Here is a 20,868-nt window from a genome sequence, read left to right as displayed (position 1 = left end):
CCCCCCCCCCCCCCCCCCCCCCCCCCCCCCCCCCCCCCGCCACCACTGTTACTGGTAAGATGCTTCCTTGATTCAGTGTCATTCACTTGGGGACAATTGTGTGTCTGGGCCAAGCCCCAGTAATCAGTGGCCCCAGTTAGCCTAAGTTCTAAATCTATCTCTATCCACGTTGAAGGGACAGACTGCATACTTTGTCCTAGCAGAGACAATTCCATGCAGTCCTTTGTAATACCCAGATAGCTAACCTGCTTCTGGTCCTTACTGGACTTAGATCAGGTTGCAAAGGGTCATGAGAGGATAGGACCTGGTATTAATAGTTGGTTATAATATGATTTGAATGCGATTTTTTGATCACTTAAAGAATCTAGTTTTTATTTATATATCATTGATTTTGTGGAAAACATTTTACATGCTTCAACAACCAGTTTATGAATACACATTTGTATGAATACATACCTATACGTACATCCTTTTTTGGAAGACAACTCATTTGAAGTGATGGGATATCGTTATTCTCACTGTGTTGAGTCCTGGTCATTAGAAACGTCAGACTATTTTTGTAATCATTTTATTCCCTTCTTAAAATTGGAATTTGTCAACTTAAGGATACTTGTTTTTCCCCTATATTTTAGTAATACTTCTTCTTAAACAAACAAACAAACAAACAAAAATCACTTTTATCATTTTCTACTCCCTTTAAATAGTTTCCTGAGATGTAGGTTTCTTTAAAGTATCTATCTCATGCAAGCTTTTTGAGGGTGGGAGGGGGTTAGAAATAATTAGTCTGGATTTTTAAGACCCAAAATAAACTTTTCACTTTATTTTTTGATCTTGCATGTGAATATAACAATACTGAAATTACTTACTTTGCCTTTGTGCTACCTTAGAATGTCCTTGGTGTAAGAAGATAATGACCAAGTATATATGCATGCATTTAAATGGAATTTAAGAAGGGAAAATAATCAAATTATTTTCTCATATAAAACAATGAGATAGGGCAACAGGGCACAGAGGAAAAAAATATTAAAAATAACTCTAAGTGGTTGATTTATTAATTCAAGAAGGTAATTTCTCTAAAATGAGATTTCTGAAATTTTGGAATAAAATGTAAGTAAACAGGCTGAAAGAGAATTGAAAGTGGATGTTCTTGATGAATGGTAAGCATGATAAGTTAAAGAGAAATAGATGAAAAAGTTATGCATAATGCCTTGAAGTATAGAGAAAGTTCTTTTTCTGAAGAAAAGAAAGCTGAGTAGTTGATACATTATATCAACGTTAGGTCTTTGGCAAGAATTAAATCCATGCAAGCATGTTCTGATAATAACAGTTTGCATGTCTGACCACTTCTCCATCTTTCCTCCTGGTTCTAAAACTGAACAGTAAGTTGGAACATACTTCTGTTTCAGATGTACTTTTTAGGACAGAGTTTATTTTCTACCAGTTTTGCTCTAAATTAAGTTTTTAAAATGGCATTTATCTATTTTGACTCATTTGATTGTACTTGAAATTCTCTATAAATATTTTAATATTTTGCTTTTGAAAACTATTTAAATTTGGTAAGGGCTTACAGAGTTGTAACTTGGTAATTAGATTCTTTTGTTTGTTTTCTTTTTTGGTGTTTCTGTGGGGGCATTCTAGAGCCTTGCATGCTTCTCATTTCCATCTGTTAGAGCGGAGGCGTGCATATGTGTGTAGGTCAGCAGACAGTGTGAATGCATTTCACTGGGAGCAGCCAACTTGATGTTTGAAATAGAAAAACCATCACTGAGATAGATATATATAGATACAGATATAGATATGGATGTAGATATTATATAGTATAGGTGATTGCTGAGCATGATTTCTTTGTGTGGTTATTCTATTAATGAATGAGAATTTATAGGAATGAACATGAGTTTTGGATGAAATGAGTCTACATTTGCTTTGGAAAATTTCAGTGATTTTATATTATATATCATCATTTAAAAGTTTCCATATTTGAAGTCTCCTCAGTGAGCTATCACATGAATTAAAAAGTACCTTTGTTTTTGAGACATAACAAATCCTGGCCATTAAGTCCTCGTGGATCAGCAGGGGGATCTTTCATTGCAACTAATGAGCTTACCCGTATGACAATTTTCAAAAATCTACTTCATTAGGGCTGCTTCTTTTCTAAGAGATAATGGCTTACAGCTTTTCTGTTGTATTTCGCTGAAAATATTTTGGGTTATTATTGTATTTCTATATACCATTGCAATATTTCTTTTTTTTTTCCCCCTCCTGGACTTTTAAGACTGAATACATTGTCTCTTATCTAAACAGTTGAAGTTTAATGGACTCTAATCTGTGAAGGTTATATTGATTGTTTCACAATAACCTGCTTCATTATTAAATTGGAATGGTATTTTATTAATGAGTAGAAAATATGCCAAAACTCTGTGGGTTGGGGGAGTGTTTTAAGGTAAAACCAAGGTAAGTTTATAGTGTCACCTTGTTCAGCCCTGTCTCTTTTAGGGTTCTCATAACTCTGCCATATATCTGTCTTCTTCCCTAGGTAGTCTAAATTCTAGAAATGCCATCTAAGTCCAGTCTGTAACTCACTTATTCATTTGATAAGCCTGTGTTGTATGATTGCTCAGTGTCAGAAACGGTGCACTTGCTGCTGGCCCAAGGTTTAGCGTCTGTGTCTTGGTGGAACCCAGGCTCCCTCATTGGCACCTGGCTCCTGTTCCACGGGTTCCTCTTGGATTCTCAGTACCCTTCACTTCCACCTCCTGTTCGATGCAACTTCTAAGTATTGCCATTGTTATAAGCCTAATACTGAGCCCCGCTACGCATAAAATATGGCTCTTAATTCCTACAGCCTTAACTTCTTCTCCCCAAATGTTATTTACTTGAGAAAATCCCTTTTAGTACCTTTTCTTTTGATTTCCTTTTTCTCATTCACCTTGCCTCTCTTCAGCCTTCAGCATGCCAACTGAAAGCCGTGTGGTGGATTTTAAGTTAAATTTGTGGAAAGTGGCAGCTGTGGCCTACAATGTTGCCTAGCTCTCTCCTTTATCGAGTAACTTAGAGTAAATGTCACCTTCCCTCTGGTGCTTTTTCCTGGTCGTTCCTGGGAGCCTCCCCTAAGTTTCAGCGTGCTCTACTCTTTCCTTATGCATAAATACGTACGTTTTCCAGAAAAATCTTAGACCTTATTTAAGAACTAGGAGTCCAGCCTGGAGACTGTTGCTGGAGCTTTTGGAGATGGAATTAGCTTCTAGAGAAAGGGCAGCCTTCAGTGAATTGTCAGAGTGGATTTAATGATGGCCCACTTCTAATGTTTTTCACTTTTTTCCATTTCCATGTGTTTAGCTTTCAGGAGCATTCTTTGATGTCTTGTATTTGATTTTTGTCCTCTTCATTTTATTGACTTCTCTGCTTTTAAGACTGTTTGATTTTTAGCTAGTAACTCCTTGCCCTGACCCAAATATTTGTCTCATCAAATACATCTCCAATTCCAAAGCCTTGTGACTTTCCAGCATTTTATGATAAATGGCTTACTAAATACCAAATGTTTATCTTTTATTCACCTACTGTGAACACTTAGAACACTTCATTTCCAGGTGGCAGCCACCTGGAAATGCCTAGTGTTTGGAATTTCAAATTCATCTGCTATAATAAGTAGAAAGCATTTTCGAAGGCTCCCATTGACCTCCTTGTACTATAGACTTCTAAAAGTGCCAATTAAATTTATTAGTTTGGTATATATTTTGAATATTCAGGATTAATTATGAATTCAATCACATTTTACACATTACATGTGTACTGTAAATACATAAAAATATTCATTGTGCGACAGACTTAATAACATAAATAGCATTGTGTTTGTTGGAACCATTCTGTCATGGAAGTCATAGGTTACAACCTCATAATTTTGTGAGATAAATAATTCAGTTGGTATTACAAACCAATTGTAGGATATTAGAGTTTTCTGAAAATACACATTTGTGTGCATTTCTGTCAATACAGTGAAATAATTTGAAAGAACATGGTGGGGGGGACATTTATAATAAAACAATTTAGAGAAGACAGCCATGTTAGGGTATTGCTTTAATTGAATTGTCGATAAGGAGCACAAAAATATATTCTACTAGGAACTGAATTCTGTCTCCATATGTGGAAGCCCTAATCCTTAGTACCTCCAAATGTGATTCAATGTGGGTTTAAAGAGGTGATGAGTAAATTGAGGCTCGTAGGGTCAGCCCTAATCCAATCTAACTTGTGTCCTTATAAGAGGAGGACATTTGGACAGATAGACAATGGGAATTCGCATGCACCCAAGACCATGTGAGGAGACAGCAGGAAGATAGCCATCTATCTGCAAGCCAAGAAGAGAGGCTTCAGAAAAAAACAGATTACTGACACCTTGGTCTTGGGCTGAAGAACTATACGAAAATAAGTTTCTGTTGTTTAAGCCACCCAGTGTGTGGCATTTGTGATGTGGCCCTAGAAAACTAATAGAATAACTTAAGACATTTTTCTTGCTGAGGGTTTTTGGCTATAGAATAGAGTAGCCTATACAGAATGATTTTTTACTTTATCAGATCACTTAAACAGTCATAGACCTGCTGTGTTAGATGTTCACTAGCAATCAATTTAGGGATATCAAAGCCTTTTGTGCAAACCATGAGTTATCACATGATTTTACATAATTGCAAGTATGCCTCAATTCCTTTTTTGAATAGACATGACACAGATTAGTACATATATGAGGAAATATTGAGGCAATCTAAATAAATATATTCATGAATGTTCACATTTAATTTCAGGGTTAGATCAATGGCATCTCCTAGATTTTATTTTAGAATGCGTTTTACACTGGTATATTAGAATGTTTTTACTCACTGTATCCCTGTGTATATTTCTTTACCACCTACCCCTGTTTTGCTACTTGAGTAGTTGTAATTTTATTATAAGCAAGTAGCCAATAAAGGCTAGTAACACTCTAAGTTCTCTGTTGACCCTTTTCTGAAAGGGAAGTGTGGATGGATGGTTGTGCCTTTTTTTGCATCATCCTATAGAAATAGTGAAAACATTTGGGGTCTCCTACCTGTGTAGCAGGACTCTGCAGATAGATGGTAAAATGACAAGTTATATCTGGGAAGCTACTTTATGACTGCTATGTAGCTAGGTCTCCATGATCTAATTTGACGATCTGTACCCATCTAATAAGTATACTTAGGAATTGTAAAATAATTTTAATATCATTACAAGCCAAACATAATAAAAGACAAATTTATTTTCAAAATGTAAGTCACATACAGGTTTGCATATATGTCCTAAAAGGGCAGTATTTGTGCAATTTTATATTCAGATTAACACTTTTAACATAAAAAGGTAGGATGAAATATAACTGGGCCATTCACAAGGTAAATACAGGATTTACGAAAAACATACATAGTATACTGTGAGCACAGTCTACTGGGAAAAGGGCCACAAGGTCCAAGTTGTCTGATGAATAATAGCATTTTATTTAAATTGTTCCAGTTTATTTCCAGGGATTGTCTGTATAGAGTTGGCGTCAAAAGTTTCAACTGGAGACTTGCGTGTAAGGTTGTATTGCACTGTTTCTCTGTGCAAATATAAACTATTTTGAAAAGCAGCATAATGGAATGCAGAGAGACCATGGCCAAAGTCCCTAGAAGGATTAAGGATTCTTTAGACTGACATTGAGGAACACGAGGCATGGAGGAACTGTACTTCCAGCTCAAGATTGCTTTTTGAGATACTGAGCTGAGAACATTTCCTGAATCGGCTGCTGCTTGGGCTGATAGATGATGATGAAGAAGAAAAACACATCAGGAAGACCTCTATATCTTTTTGGAGGTTAGCAGACTGAAAGTGGCATCAATACAGCATTAATCTTTTCAAGAAACTAACAGTTTACAGTGTTTGCAGATTTTTGGCCAGCTACAGATTTGAAATAGCTACTCGAACAGTTCTATCAGTGTCACCTATGAGCCATATCTAACATCAAGTAACAGGACATCAAGTAACAAGACAGGATCAACAGTGACAACCAAGGTCTTAGAGCTCTCAGACTGCTGACGGCGAAGCAGTATTTACTGCACCTCAGTTTTGCAACATGAAGTGGAAAATTATAAACAAGGTGGATGAAAGAAAATTTCAGAATGAGAGCATGTTGAAGGATAGCTTAACAAAACAAATCTGTGCACAATGAAGAAACCTAAGCAGTGGATGCAATAAACTCACTTCCGGCCATCTGCTGAATGTCACTGCTCACACGGTTGACGTGTAGCCAACTGGGTGAAGAGGCCTGGGGTTGCTCAGATGCTGCAGGTGAAATTGCCAACCACTCCCCAGAAACCAGGCTATATGCAGCTTGTAAAGTCTTGACATAATAGTTGTATTAGCTTCATAGGGCTGCCATAAACCAGTTACCACATATTAAGTTCCTTTAAACAGCAGAAATATATTCATTTATTCTTTCACTATTCAGGAATACAGAAGTCTGAAATCAAGGTGTTGGTACTATTGATTCCTTCTGAAGGCTTTCAGCGAGGAGCCCTCTAAGGCCTCTCTTAACTTCTGGTGGCTGCCAGCAAGCTTGCTTCCATTTTCATCTTGTCTTCTCCTCTGTGTCTCTCACCTTTCTTTGTAAAGACAGCAGTAGGGGCACCTGGGTGGCACAGTCGGTTAAGCATCCGACTTTGGCTCAGGTCATGATCTCACGGTCCGTGAGTGCGAGCCCTGCATCAGGCTCTGAGCTGACAGCTCAGAGCCAGGAGCCTGCTTTGGATTGTTTCCTCTCTCTCTTTGTCCTCCCCTGCTTGTGCTCTCTCTTTCTCTCTCTCCCAAATATAAATAAACATAAAAAAAAAAAAAAAAAAGACCCCAGTCATTTGATTTAAGGGTCACTCTAAATCCAGGGTGATTTCATCTTGAGATCCTTAACTGATTTCCTGTGCAAAGATCCTATTTCCAAATAAGTCACATGCTTAAGTGCTACATGGCCATGAATTTGGGGGGTGGGAGGAATACTATTCAACTCCCTATAGTCGTCCTTGTCCTCACTCCCATAGCTGCCCTGATACAGCACCATCATCTCTGAGTATCGTAAAATGGTGAAGTGCAGTTACACAGATAGACATATATATGGAAAGAGTTTGTCATTATGTTGTGAAATGTTTTGGTGTTTAAGGGCTGTTGTTGATGAGCTTGTGAGATACCCTTCCCTTTCATCATCACATGCAAATACTACAGCAGTTAAAACTGAAATTTATAATATGCCTCTGAATATAAGGAATTTTTATTAACAAATAGTGAGAGTTACAATAACTCCAATAAATAATTTCAGTAGGCAAAATAAAAATGTGATTCCAATTAGATTATAGAGGCATTGTATTATGGGAGAAGCTTTTGTTACAGTCACAGACTCTGAGGTTAGACACCTGGTGTTCAAACCCCACGTCTGCCCATTCCTGGAGCTATAACCTTGGACGAGTTACTTATCCCCACTGGGACTCAGTGTTCTTACCTATAAAATGGGGATAATACTTGTACCTAATTCAGAGGTTTGCTGTGAGGTTATACGTGAACATGTATAAATACTTACAAAGCTTGAATAGCATCATGTAAGGACAATATAAATATTCTCTATATTTGCTATAGTTTTAGCTGTTATTTTTCAATGATAATTTCTTGTTGACACACATCTGCCTATTCTGTCACTAATGATGCAGATAAAAATGTCTCTCTGAGTCATATAATTACATAATTTTAACATGTATTCTGAATCATTATTTGAACAGATCCCAACTGTGTCTTGCCTGAAACTTATGCAAGCTTTAGAATACAAAGCTAATAATTGCATAGATTTATGTTATTGAAAATATTATTTACTTTTCTAAAATATTATTTACTTTTCTAAAACCTAAAGAATGATATAGATGTGGGAAACTGCACAAATCATACATGCACAACACAATGCAATTTTGCTAGTTGAACATACTAGCATAGAGAAATGGAATTTGGGAAATGAGTTTTATTTTCCTTCTTCTGCCTCAGCCTGAGTCACTATTTTTATTTCCTCTTTTGAACTTCGATAATAAGATTTCTTTTGAAAGAGGGCTTCTACTATTAAAAGCCTGTAAAAAATAGCTAGGGTCCAGCACCTCTTTGACTTGGACTTACTTTTTTCTGGAGGTGTCGGCATGTTGTTTAAAAAACAAATTTACCGGCCCAGAATTACTAAGGAATTAGTACTTGGGAATGTTTTCCATTTCCATATGAAACATGAAGTAGCAGGATAAATGATAGAAGTTGCTAGAAACATCGAAAAAGATATTTGTATTCATAGAAAAACCTAAAGAAAATGTATTCTGGATAACCTTCCCTTCTCCCCTCAGAAGAGGTTATCTTCTAGTATAGATTGAAAATTGATCAGCAACGAGACTCTTTTTTCATGTGAATATGTTTATCACTGTTAGGACAGTTTCTGAGCAGGTGTCTGTCAAACTAATTTTTATTTTATTTTATTTATTTTATTTTTTTTGAGAGAGAGAGAGCGAGCAAGCAGGGGGATAGGGCAGAAGGAGAGAGAGAATCTCCAGCAAGCTCCACGCCCAGTATGGAGCCAAAAATCTGGAGTCGGACACTTAACCGACTGTGCCACCCAGGTGCCGCCCCTCAAGCTACATATTTAAAGGGAAAAAGTACTAGTGCTCATTAGTAGTTGTGGATATATTTTGACCCTAGAAGGAAAGGAATCTTTCCAAAAATTTTGTTGAATTCTCCCTGTGTAGCAGACAGTGTGCTAAGCACTTGTGTTGGAAAAGATCAGACTTGATTTTGAGAGGGAAGAAATGAAGCAGTGGCTTAAATAAGATTGATTCATTCATTATTTGAAGAGCCATTTATCGAGTGCCTCTTCTGTCCAGACACAGTTTGGGATTCTGGATAGGGCCATGAGCACAGAAGAAGTCTCTGCTCTCTTGAAGTTTCCATTTTCCAGAACATGTGCCAAATGAAGAAGTCCATGTATATTTTGTTAGATGGTTAGTTCTAGAATTCCAGGGTAGGGTTTTGTTTCGTTTCTCCCACAATTAAAGTTGAGTGGTCAGAGAAGGCCCCATAGAGAAGGTGGCCTTTGTGAAAAAAAATGTAAGGGACGTGTGAGGAAGCAAGGCATAAAAGAAGGTAAGGCCAGAAAAGTAACAGATTCTATAGGACATGATTCATCATTAGATGGATTTTGACTTTACTCTGAGATAGGGAGCCATTAGAAAGGTTTTGAGCAGCAGGGTGGCATCTGACTTGTATTTTCAAAGGCTTGCTTTGGCTTCTGTGCTCAGGGAAAAAATACAGAACAATGCAGGAGCAGTGAAACCACTCAGATGCTGTAATAATCATCCAGGGGAGAAAGCATGTTGGCTGGGACCAGAAGGAGGAGGTAGCAACTGTGGTGGGAAGTATTCAGACTTTGAAGGTAGAACCAACAAGACTTTGTCCAAGGTTGGGTGTGTTGGGTATGACAGAAAGAGGAGTCACAACACCAATCACATACTGAGATGTAGAAGCGGATTCAAGGAGGAAGACAAGTTCCGATTTGAAAGTGTGAGTTTAAGATGCCTACTAAATATCAAGGAAAGATGTTCAATAGGCAGTTGGAGCTCGGGTGGAAGATAGATGTGTGGGAGAAAAATGAAATTTTTCATGTCTAGAGATAAGCAGTCCAGGACGTGTGAGATTACATGGTCTCTCCTAGTCATATGTGAAAATTTGTCTTAGAATTCACACATGATCCGACCTATCCTTCATATTTGCCATGAGGACACAGTAAAAGTGGTAGCCTCTCCCCTCCCATACACAGGCACACAAAACCATTATCATGAGGGAATGCTTTGAATATTGTTACAAACATCTCTATGATGGACCTTTTTTGTATAATATTTACCATGTTCTTGAACATCGTGAATTTTCTTGAATTTTCAAATTTTTATAGGTATTAGTGATCTATTAAATAGGTTGGTCTCACTAATACTGTTTTCTAAAGAGCTGATTTACCTTTAACACTCTCTTCATGGTTGTAGAGGACAAGGCTGCTTCTATCCCTCAGAGTTGGGGGTTGAGGAGGAGGAGGGAGAGTAAGGAGGGGTGTGGGGGGAGGACCATTCAGCCGAACTGATCCAAGGGAGCTCTTTGATTGGCTACGTTCATCCTTACAAATAGGACTTTTCTTCTCTCTTACCTCTTTCCAGGTTCCATACAAACATAGGCTGTTCTCTTGCAGTGTGATGTTGAAAAAGAATAATAATAACCACAAAACTCTCATTGCATATAATATAGTAAGTTAAGGAATGCAAGTCGGGGCAATTTATTATAAGGGGTCCCATTCACAATCAGAACAATGAGACAGAAGATGAGCTGCACAGTGGAAGGCCAGCGCTTGGGGAGGGTGACTGGTCACTCGGTTCCCACTGCTTCTTTCGGTTTACCTTTGCCTATCATGAATCAAGCTGCGATTCACGTTGAGTTTGTACTTTTCTGTCCTCTTACTTCAGTTTTAGCCTTTTTCAAAATGATAATGGGTTTCATAATGATATTCTAGAACTTAGATTTTGTTACAGGCCTACCGAATGTTGAGCTTTTTAAAATGCTGCTGAGGTTTTTGTCCATCTTGCCCATTTAAGTTACTGTTTGGTTTTTATTTTAACTCACGTTTATAAAATATTCGTACGGTTTTTAAAAAACACCGTTATTTGTTTGGGAGCCTGGAATTGCTTTAACCCCTAGTTTGTGGCCCTCATAAAACAGCCGTGTTTGTGAGCAAGGGAAGGTTAATTTAGGTTGAATGTTTGAATTGTTTTATGCTAATAAGTTGTTTAAGCGTTCTTTAAAGAAATCAGTTTCCCCAGAATGTATCATGAGATGTAAGAATGAATGTGACATTTCTTAGTAAGCTTGTTATGAAATAATAACCAGCATCTCCAGGAGTTATTCACAGAGGATTTTTATTTAATTACAAAGATTATTTAAATGTATGTAATTCCTACACTCTTACTTGAAGTCTTAGCAAATCATGGAGGCCGTTGCATTGCAGAATGCTTATATTCATGATTCCTTTAAACTTAAATATTTATAGTTGTGACTTAACTTTTATGGTTAACATCTCTAATGGATAATTACCATAATGACGAGGCACTTGAAGACCAATATGTGTGTTGGATTTTAAGGTTTTAGGTGTTTACTCTATTAACCTGAAGAGGTTAAAGCTAAATCCAAAATCCATTCCTTCCGCAAATATTTGAGTGTCTGCAATACATTATGTACCTGAAGATACAAAGACGAGTAAAATACGGTATCTTCCCTCAAGGAATTCCTAGTCATTTGGGAGAGGACGGCACACACAAAGATAAAAGTAATGGAGTGTAGTAATTGCAAGGATAAATATAATTACCAGGTATGATGGGTGGGGAGGGCATCTCACTAGGGGACTAGCTAGAGTTTTTGACTCTTGTTATTATGTATGAGTAGGAGTGATTGAGGTGACAAGGCAAATAGTCTGTTCTTTTCAGCATCAGTACCTAACAGGGTGGATGTAGAGGGATGGGGGAGGGAAACTAGAAGCAGGATGTTGTTCTCAGAGTAAAATGTAGCGGAACGTGAAATAGAGGAAATCCAGGTTGTGGGTGGAGCTCAGATGTTGTCACGAAAGCAGTTTACTGGCTGGTTTTAAGCAGAGGAAGGACATCTTTACATTAGTGTTTGTCTGGAAACTCCTACATACAGTGTGGGAAAGGCACTGAAGAAAAAAAGGAGACCAGAGATCCGAGAAGAGTGAAGACTTGAATGGTGCTCAAGCAAGCAAGAAGTTAAATACTATGTGCTAAATAAAATGCCAGCGAGGTCATGATTGGATCTGAGGTTACAGGAGAGGGAAGGGTAAAGACTAGCAGGTCTCTACAGGAAACAGAATTCATGGTTCTGCCACCCACTGGGGTGTGGAGATTACAGATGGGCAGTTGCCCTGGGGGCAGATGCACATGACATCTGAGGTGACTCAGACATCCCATCTGATTGAATATTAATAGAGTGAAATGCAAAAGTGGAAATTGCCCTTAAAATAATCTAGTCCACTCTGATGATGGCTGCGTTTTTTGTTTTTACTTCCAAATAATGGAAAGGAATAAAAAAAAATAAGATTAATTTCTTGGTCAAGGAATGTGACAGTGTTGAAAGATAAAATTCATATACAGGTCACACACAGAGACACCAGTAAATTAACACTTTTTTGAGGGTGTACAATTAAACGCCACTGTAGCTGGGATTTCTAATATAAAAATATAGTCACTGACCTCAAAAAAACTTGACACTTAGGAGCAGTGTGGTTAAAATTATGTTTGAGGATGTGTAAAGGAATTATCTGTGGAAATAGAATTGCTGAAAAAGAAAGACACGAAAGAAATTCTTACATATTCTTTAGTTTTACCCATCGGATGGCCCAGACATTATGGTTTTTTTGTTGTTGTTGTTTGTTTTTTTTAAGCCTAGGATTTGCTCACATCTTTTTCTCTTGCAAGTGTACTTTGGTCCTTATTTAAAAACCGGTGAAAGTTGGTCACTTATACTTAAATCCTCTTAGCCATAATGTACAAATAATGTAACCAGAGACTGCTAATAAAGCATAAATAATGGCTTTCCATCTGGAGAGGAGCTGCAAGAAACATTTCTTAAGACCGCTGACTTGCTCTTTATGACATCAGCATTAAAAGTTTGAATATGCCCAAACTCTCTGAATATTGTATTCTTGAAATTAGCAACTTTTCTTTTTAGCCTGACTTTCACAACACTGTTCTGGCCTAATGGTGACGCTGATGGTGATGATTATCTTTACTTTTTGATTCTAGTATTACTAATGTTAGCCTTTAAGCTCTTCATTTCTTATTGAGTTCTAAGAATGAGACAGCACAGTGCACTCTCTTAAAAAAATTCCTCATCATATGTTATACAATTTGATCTTTTATGAGATACCCATGAAGTAAAAATAGAAGATAGGCTTCTTCCCCTTTCACCGATGTGGAAGTTGAGCCAGTGAGGAACAACTCCACATCACAATGATAGAATACAGTTGCTGACCCGCTGGCTAACAGACAGTTGGAAAAGGCTCACAGGCTTCTTTCTTGAGCCTTTTTCTCCTCCCACTGGGAAGTGCTCATCACTCATTGGGATGGCTTTTCGGAGGGCGGCCCAGGCTGTTAGACAGCTGGGAGCAACACAGCTCATGAATCAAAATGTACTTTTTTTTGTTTTTGTTTTTTTTGTTTTTTTTTATACTTCCTCACAGGTACTGGAGTTCTGCCTTCTCTCCAGACATGCACTTCTATATATCCATATGGTATATTTAAAAATATGTGTTTGGTCATTTTCCAGATTCCTGGTATAGAGCACCTGAAATCGTTGGAATTTCTTAAGTGATAAGAGCCTATTTTGTATGCTAATGAGATGACTCGGGTAGATGTGGGGGGGAGGACCCTAGACAGCTTCAGGATGGGGCACTGGTCACCAGAGGCGACAAGTCTGTGATTACAGGGTTAGAATTGTCAGTCTACCCTGTGACCTCCAGGGAGGGGAAAGGGACTAGAGATAGACTTGAGTCACTGATGGCCAACGATTTGATCAATCATGCCTGTGTAACAAAGCTTCAGTAAGAACTCTGAAGCAGTGAGGCTGAGGGGAAGCTTCTGTTTTGGAAACAGATTGATGTGCTGGGGTATGCCCATAGAAACCATGCAGACTCTGTACTACCCTCCACCCCCGTTCTTTGTGTTCATCTTCCCTTTGGCTCTTCCTGAATTGCGTCCTTTACAATAAAACTGTAATAGCAGGTTTGGTACTTTGAATTCTGTAAAACATCAAATTATGGAAAATAAGCAGGAAGGGGGGCACGGGAACCCCTGAATCTATAGCTAGTTAGTCGGAAGCGTGGGTGATGGGTGGTCCCTAGGACTTGTGATGGTCTTCTGAAGTGAGGGCAGTCTCCTGGAGCTGAGTCCTTAAGCCTGTGGGGGTCCGCATTAACTCTAGGTAGTTAGTGTCAGAATTGAAGTGGAAGATTACCCAATTGGTGTCAGAATCTGAGATTGACAGAATGATGGATTAGTTGTCAAGGGAAAAAAAAAAAAATAATCTGTGTCCCCTCCCAATGTTTGCCTTGTGCTTTTTGTTACATTGGAAGCTTAGACTTACTTGTCCTTTCTCTAGGTATTTCCCAAATATGTGTATGTATAATAAATTGGATTAGTGGAGTAAAACATAGTATTTTAAGTACGTGGTTTTGTTCAATGGTGTGTTAACACATTAAATTTAAATGTTCATTTAGGCGCCTGGGTGGCGCAGTCGGTTAAGCGTCCGACTTCAGCCAGGTCACGATCTCGCGGTCCGTGAGTTCGAGCCCCGCGTCAGGCTCTGGGCTGATGGCTCGGAGCCTGGAGCCTGTTTCCGATTCTGTGTCTCCCTCTCTCTCTGCCCCTCCCCCGTTCATGCTCTGTCTCTCTCTGTCCCAAAAATAAATAAAAACGTTGGAAAAAAAAAAAATTAAATGTTCATTTAAAAAATATGGTAGCATATCTATCTGTCATACAGCCATCCGCCCAGAATACTTAACATCTATTCCCCTGGGCTTGGCCATATGTAATTGTACTAGGCGAGAATATAAGAAAGTCATTATGTGAAAACTACATCCGTGTACTTAAACGTAGTTACTGACAGGTAGTAGTTGTAAAAATAAAGTATTTTCTGTATAGCAAAACAGTTAAAAATCAAGTCTAGAATTTAATTGCCTTAGTTCAAATTGTCACCTCACTACTTTTAATTGTTTGACTTTTCCTCAACTCTGATTTAGTCATCTATAAAATGTGATCTGTAAAATGGGATAATAACAATATCTATTTCATGATTATCTGGTGAGGATTTTAAAAATCAATGGAAAACACTTCAGAAAGGACCTCAGAACACTTAATAAATTTTAGCCATTGCTACTGTCCTACCACATTAGGACTATGACTACTAATATTATGCTGCTAATATGCTTTTTTTTAAAATCTGATTTATAGCGCAAAGTGATTATACAGTTTATAAACTGTTCTGAGCACATATTTACTCAAAATGATTTATGTGTTTTTGAATTTGTATTTATTTAATGAGAAGTTTCACAGCTTAAGGATGTATAAAAATGACTGAACCACCTGTAAGATTTCTTGAGAAGTGATAGGGGAAATGCTAATGAAATGTTAGAAGAGAGATCAAATAGACTAGGAAAGCAAAAGGAATCTCTTCTTGTAGTTCAGATAGAGAACTTTGAAAGAAGCAAAAAAAAAAAAAAAAAAAATTGGAAATGAGAAGAGTAAATGAAACACCCTAGGCCTAATTAAAGGGATGTCTTGGTTGTGAATAATTGACAAACAGACATAAAATTAAAAGAGCATAGCCTAGGAATCATGTGTTACCATCATGAGTAATGTACAGCAAAGATTTGGGTATTTGAGTTAAATAGAAAGAATTAATTAATACACTAAGTGCTGTCATGACAGAAATATTTTATGTACTCTTGTGCGTTATTGTCTTATATTTAAGACTGACAGAGAGGGGAAACATGAGTGGCAAAAAACTAATGAGAAAATATGCGTCAGTATAACTTCACAATGGCTTCACTACAGTGGGAGCCAAAGGTTAACATATTGCTGCTCTTTGGGCACAAACATTACATGTGGCTCTCTGAAGAATTCATTCACTGAAAACATTGTGTCGGAAAATTAGCCCGCTAATTGATTTTGCAACAAAATACGTTAAGGTTTTATTAACAGCTATTAATATAACAGAATATTAGAATATTATATTAAAAGCTATGAATAGAATAACAAATGTTATTTTATATACAGCTAGTTTAAAAAACAAAACTCCATATTCTTACGCAATATGATTTTTCATGCTTCCCTTCCATTCCACTTTATGGAACTAAGACTATAACCATATATATTTATTTATATGTATATTTGTATATAGAGATTTATAAATATTTTTTAACTCAGTCCCATTTGTTGGGCATTCAGGTTACTTTCAAAGATATGCCCATTCTTACAGGTGAAACCTGACTTATATCCATTCCTCAGGATTAATTGGAAGCCTAAAAATGGCTGTATGCCTAGAATTATTATATGTATTTTTAAGCATCATTTCATATACTTCACACTGATGGGAAGTAAAAGGAAGTTTTAACCAAAATTCATCTGAACCCAAACATTTGGTTTGGGTCGCTATATCTTTATATATTGTTAATTCTTGATGTCATCTAAAATTATGCATAGATTTTAGGTAATGCTGGGGGTGCCTGGGTGGCTCAGTCAGTTAAGGGTCTGACTTTGGCTCAGGTCATGATCTCACTGTTGGTGAGTTTGAGTCCCGCGTTGGGCTCTGTGCTGACAGCTCAGAGCCTGGAGCCTGCTTCGGATTCTGTGTCTCCCTCTGTCTCTGCCCCTCCCCTGGTCGTACTCTGTCTCTCTTTCTCTCAAAAATAAACAAACTTAAAAAAAAAGATTTCAGGTAATGATTCTTAAACGTCTTACTGGGCGACCAATACATTTTGATAGTGCCTTGGTCCCTGATCTACCGTTAGTTCCTTCATGTGCACAGTGAGAACAACTTTAAGTCGAAGAAGAGAGATTGTCATTAGATAATAAACACAGATTGTGCTCAGGGTACCAATAAAGAAGATGTGATATTTGTTCCATGCGTTGCTCAAGTAGCTTCTGATACCTTTTCATTCCTATTGTAGATGAGCTTGGGCAATAGAGCATCCTTGTCCCTGTCTTTTCCATGCACTGATTGTTTCCTCTCAAGAGATCATGATTTTGAAAAATGTGAAAACTGCATTGAAATTGGTTTATGTTTAAAAGTCTTTCTTTGCCTCTTTTTCTGAATAGATGGATTCTTTTGTAGTGTTTGTTGAGGTCAAGGGCTCTAATTTTCAACAAAACTTACTTATTAAATGTAGTTTGTTCATGTGAGCATTTCCTAAATTCCATCTTCTTTTTAAAAAAAAATATGAAATTTCCTTTATATTTGCTTTAAATATCAAAAGCTTTTTAAAAAGTGAAATTTAGTTTACCTCTAGTATAGTGAATTTTCTTTCTTTATTATCGGAAGGTTTTTCACAAATATTTTGTTCCTAGAGTGTTTTACCTTTTATATATTATAATTTTGTCCTTTCAAGTCATTTAATATACTCTCTTTTAGTCTCTGTAGAAACGCTGGAAAAGAATTTGAAGCAGATGGGAAGGCAGCTTCAACAGCTTGAGAAAGATTTGGAAACCTTTCCCCCTCCTGAGGACTTGCATGATAAGTTTCTGACAAAGATGTCCATATCCTTCTGATATCTAAATAACTCACTAGTCAACTAGAGTTACAATTTATTTAATGATGTAGGTATATTTGCATAACCAGTGCTTATCCTACAGTGCCAGATAACAGTTTTAGCCTTTGCCTTCTTGCAGGGAAATTTATCAATGTGTTTGCCTATCATGAATGATACAGAAATGTACTTTGCTTTCTATTCTTTTTTTTTGTTTCACTTTGTATCCATTTGGACATTTTCTCTCCTCTTTTCCCTTCCATTTGCCCTGTTTCATTGTGATGTTCATGAGAAATTGAAAGGACATGAAAACTCAGTTTGAGGAAGTTTGATATCTAATATCGGGATGTGATTTAGATACTTTTGAAATGTTTCAGGAAAGATATGCAGATTTTATAAACTGGTATGACTTGTCAGCTTAATTTCATGGGTTGGTATAAAGAATGATCTCATTCCAGAAACTTTAATATTAAAGATATTTAGAAATACTGCATAGTTCCAAAATCAAAATGGAATTTGCCATGATCACTACTCATGCAGGTCTTCTCCAAACACAAATTAGTATCAGTGTATGTGCATATACATATGTGCGTGTGTATGTGTGTATTATGTATATACATAAATGAGACTTGTGTCCTGCTTAATTTAAAGGTTTCTTTTGAATTCGATTATCTTTGGTTTCACTAACTTTGTGGCTTATTCTCTAATGAGTAATTGAAGTAATAAACTTTTTTTTTTAATTTCCTGAAATGAATGTTGAGTTGCTTTGCAAACCATTCTATGAGATTAGAGACTGATATCTTTTGTGTTATAATAAAGTATTACTACAATGCATTATTAAAATCCCATATGGACCTCAGAATTTTATATGAAAGGATAACCCACTTCCAATGAGCTCTTATAAATAGACACTCCTCATATTTTAAACTGAGATAGTTGAAATAAAATAACTGCTTTTCCTCTTTCTGTGCCTTCTCCCCTGAGATTTAGCAAATCACAAAATTATTATTTGGTTTGTCATAGATTTTATTGTATATGCTTTCAGTTTAATTGTGAATTAGTTCAATTTTAGCTTTGTTCACTGTCTCTTTTGGGAAATATCATAAAAATGCACTCCAGCAACAATCAATTCAGGCTAATGTGTTTGTTTCCTTTCATATCTTTCCTACTCATCCAGTTTCTTCTTTTATTAGGCAGTGTGCCATTATCGCTACATTTGAGAAGGGTTGTTTTTTTTTTTTAAACCAAAGGTGAAATCTGTATTTACCCATCAAAAAATACTCTTGCAGCACCTTCTCATTTGGCAAAGTATGCTTTTTAAAACAAATTTTTTATTGCAGAGTTACATTAGTTTCATCATTCTTAGCCTTTTTTCCCTCCATCATTTTATCATGTTAAAATATTCATATGTGACAGTTTATTTTAATCATTAAGCACTGTTAATTGAAGTACTTTTATTGTTCCCTATAGAGAGAATGCATTTTAGCAAAGGGTTTGCCTGCATACAGTTTCTGGTAATACACTTTGAGCATACTAATTATGAGGCTCCGGTTTCTAGAACCTATAAACTAAGATAAATTCCTGAGCTTAGAGGGAAGGTGGTAGAATCCTGCTCAGCAGAGGATCTCAGGACCTATCCATACTTGTATTCATATGACACAAGAAGCTGAATGATGTCGGCTTCTGGAAAGGTATGCAGCTCATAAAAAGCAACCAGCAGGAAATCAGAAACAGGAAGGATGATGCTTTGTTGGAAACAATTTTTCATTCTGAGTACAATTATACTCCATGGACAAGAAAGCTACTACATCCTGTCGCTAAATATCACAACCTAGAAGCCTCTAATGAACTGATTAGCATTCATGTATCTCTTGGAAGTCAGATATACGAACAGTTGGTGCACTTTGCTATTGACAAAGCTTATAATCATAAATATTCTTTGCTGAGATTAGATTGCACTGGTTTGCTTTTCATCTTGGTTAGACATACTAGTTTCGAAGTAATTAAATTCATTCATTGCAAAGCTTTGTTTACTTTAATTAGGACTGACAACAAGTCACATTTTGAATATTAAATGGATTTATATAGATCTTATTAAAGTGGCAAATTGTGAGCTTCTTAATCAGATCTTACAAAATGAAAGGATTCAGAAACTAAAATGCACAATGAATAAAAATGTATTTAACTGAAGTTTGGGCTATTAACACTCTAACTTTGTTTATGTTTTAAGTTTTTGTGCTTATTAGTTGAAACATGTCAAATTGTTGGGTTCGCCAACCAATTCTAAAAGAATATGTGTATTATCTAAGTTGTTAGGGATGCATTTATGCAAGTAGATATTTAAACAGTCATGATTTAGTAGCTTAAATAATCTGTTAATTGAATTGTTTTAAATTATAATGATATAATTTTGTTATGTGAAATTTCCCTGTTAGCATTCAATTATAGTATATTGTAATTTTATTTTTTTAGTGCACTCTCTTTACTTTCATATACTGAGTATAAAAATATGAATTTAGCATATCCTTTAAAATGCATGTACAGTTATTTCATATATATCACATTGCCCTTTTTGTAATATTTATATTTCCTTACAATTGCTAAACTTGGGTCAGAAATACAACTGGAGTTAACCATTTCCACTGTAAATATTTGCTTGAAAAATGTGTGACAGGAATTTGAGGCAGGATCACCAATATTGTTATATGCAAACTATTACATGTGAAGTACACATACTTACTAAGCTCTTATATGTGAGAAAATCCGGAAAATGCTAGGATTTGTGTCATGCAGTACCTGTTCATTTCTTTTCACCTTTAGATTCTGGAATATTTCATATGTCAAGGAAAATAACAAATAGATCCTAGAGCATTGCCCTTGAAGTTCTCCCTGCACAAGGATTTATTTACCTTTTCTTCTCTTCCTACCCCACCTCCTGAGTTTCTTAGAAAAAAATTGTTTTGCCAGACATTCATTTTTTTTTTTTTACTTTTTACCACTTATGTTGCAGTTTCCTTGCCTTTTCCCATGTTATAGTCTTTAAATTTGTTCATTGCAGTCCTACTCAATTTTCACACTTTCTTTTTTGTTGTTCTAGTATATATCAATGCTTTAGGTGCTTTTGAAAGTATTATGTAGAGGCGAAACTGTCCTAATAAGTTCCTTGAAGGGCTTAGGTCTTTTATCTGTATTCCATGCTGCATAAGACACAGCATTTTTAGGTAAAGGAATTCAGTACATTTTTATTTAATTGAACAGTGGTTAGAGAGTAAAATAGAGGAACGGGATCTGGGAAATGTAAACTCATGTAACACCTGTCTATTTGCAAGAGTGGGAGTTTGGGTAATTGGGTGGTTTGTCATGGCAGATTTTTCTGTTGACTTACTCTTCTCTCTCTTCTCTCTTTCTTCCTTCCTTGTCTTCCGTTTAACTCGTTCTGAAGGGACTTGTAAAACTCAGGTTAAAATATCCTGGTC

The 20,868-nt window shown here is 36.5% G+C and overlaps 1 protein-coding gene across 4 annotated transcripts in view; it reads left to right on the top strand.

The window, feature by feature from the left end:
• DIAPH3 (diaphanous related formin 3) overlaps positions 1–20,868 on the top strand; it is a 522,043-nt gene that overhangs the window by 291,507 nt on the left and 209,668 nt on the right. For all 4 annotated transcript variants that reach the window (XR_007461112.1, XM_049647035.1, XM_049647034.1 and 1 more), the window contains one exon: positions 17,278–17,398. Coding sequence is in view for 3 of the 4 variants with exons in the window: in XM_049647035.1 (XP_049502992.1) it covers positions 17,278–17,398 (121 nt within the window). In the remaining variant the exon portion in view is untranslated. The remainder of the gene's footprint in view (positions 1–17,277; positions 17,399–20,868) is intronic.

The sequence above is a fragment of the Panthera uncia genome, assembly GCF_023721935.1.
Source record: "Panthera uncia isolate 11264 chromosome A1 unlocalized genomic scaffold, Puncia_PCG_1.0 HiC_scaffold_16, whole genome shotgun sequence".
Lineage (NCBI taxonomy): Eukaryota > Metazoa > Chordata > Mammalia > Carnivora > Felidae > Panthera > Panthera uncia.
This window is presented reverse-complemented; position numbering and strand designations above follow the sequence as displayed.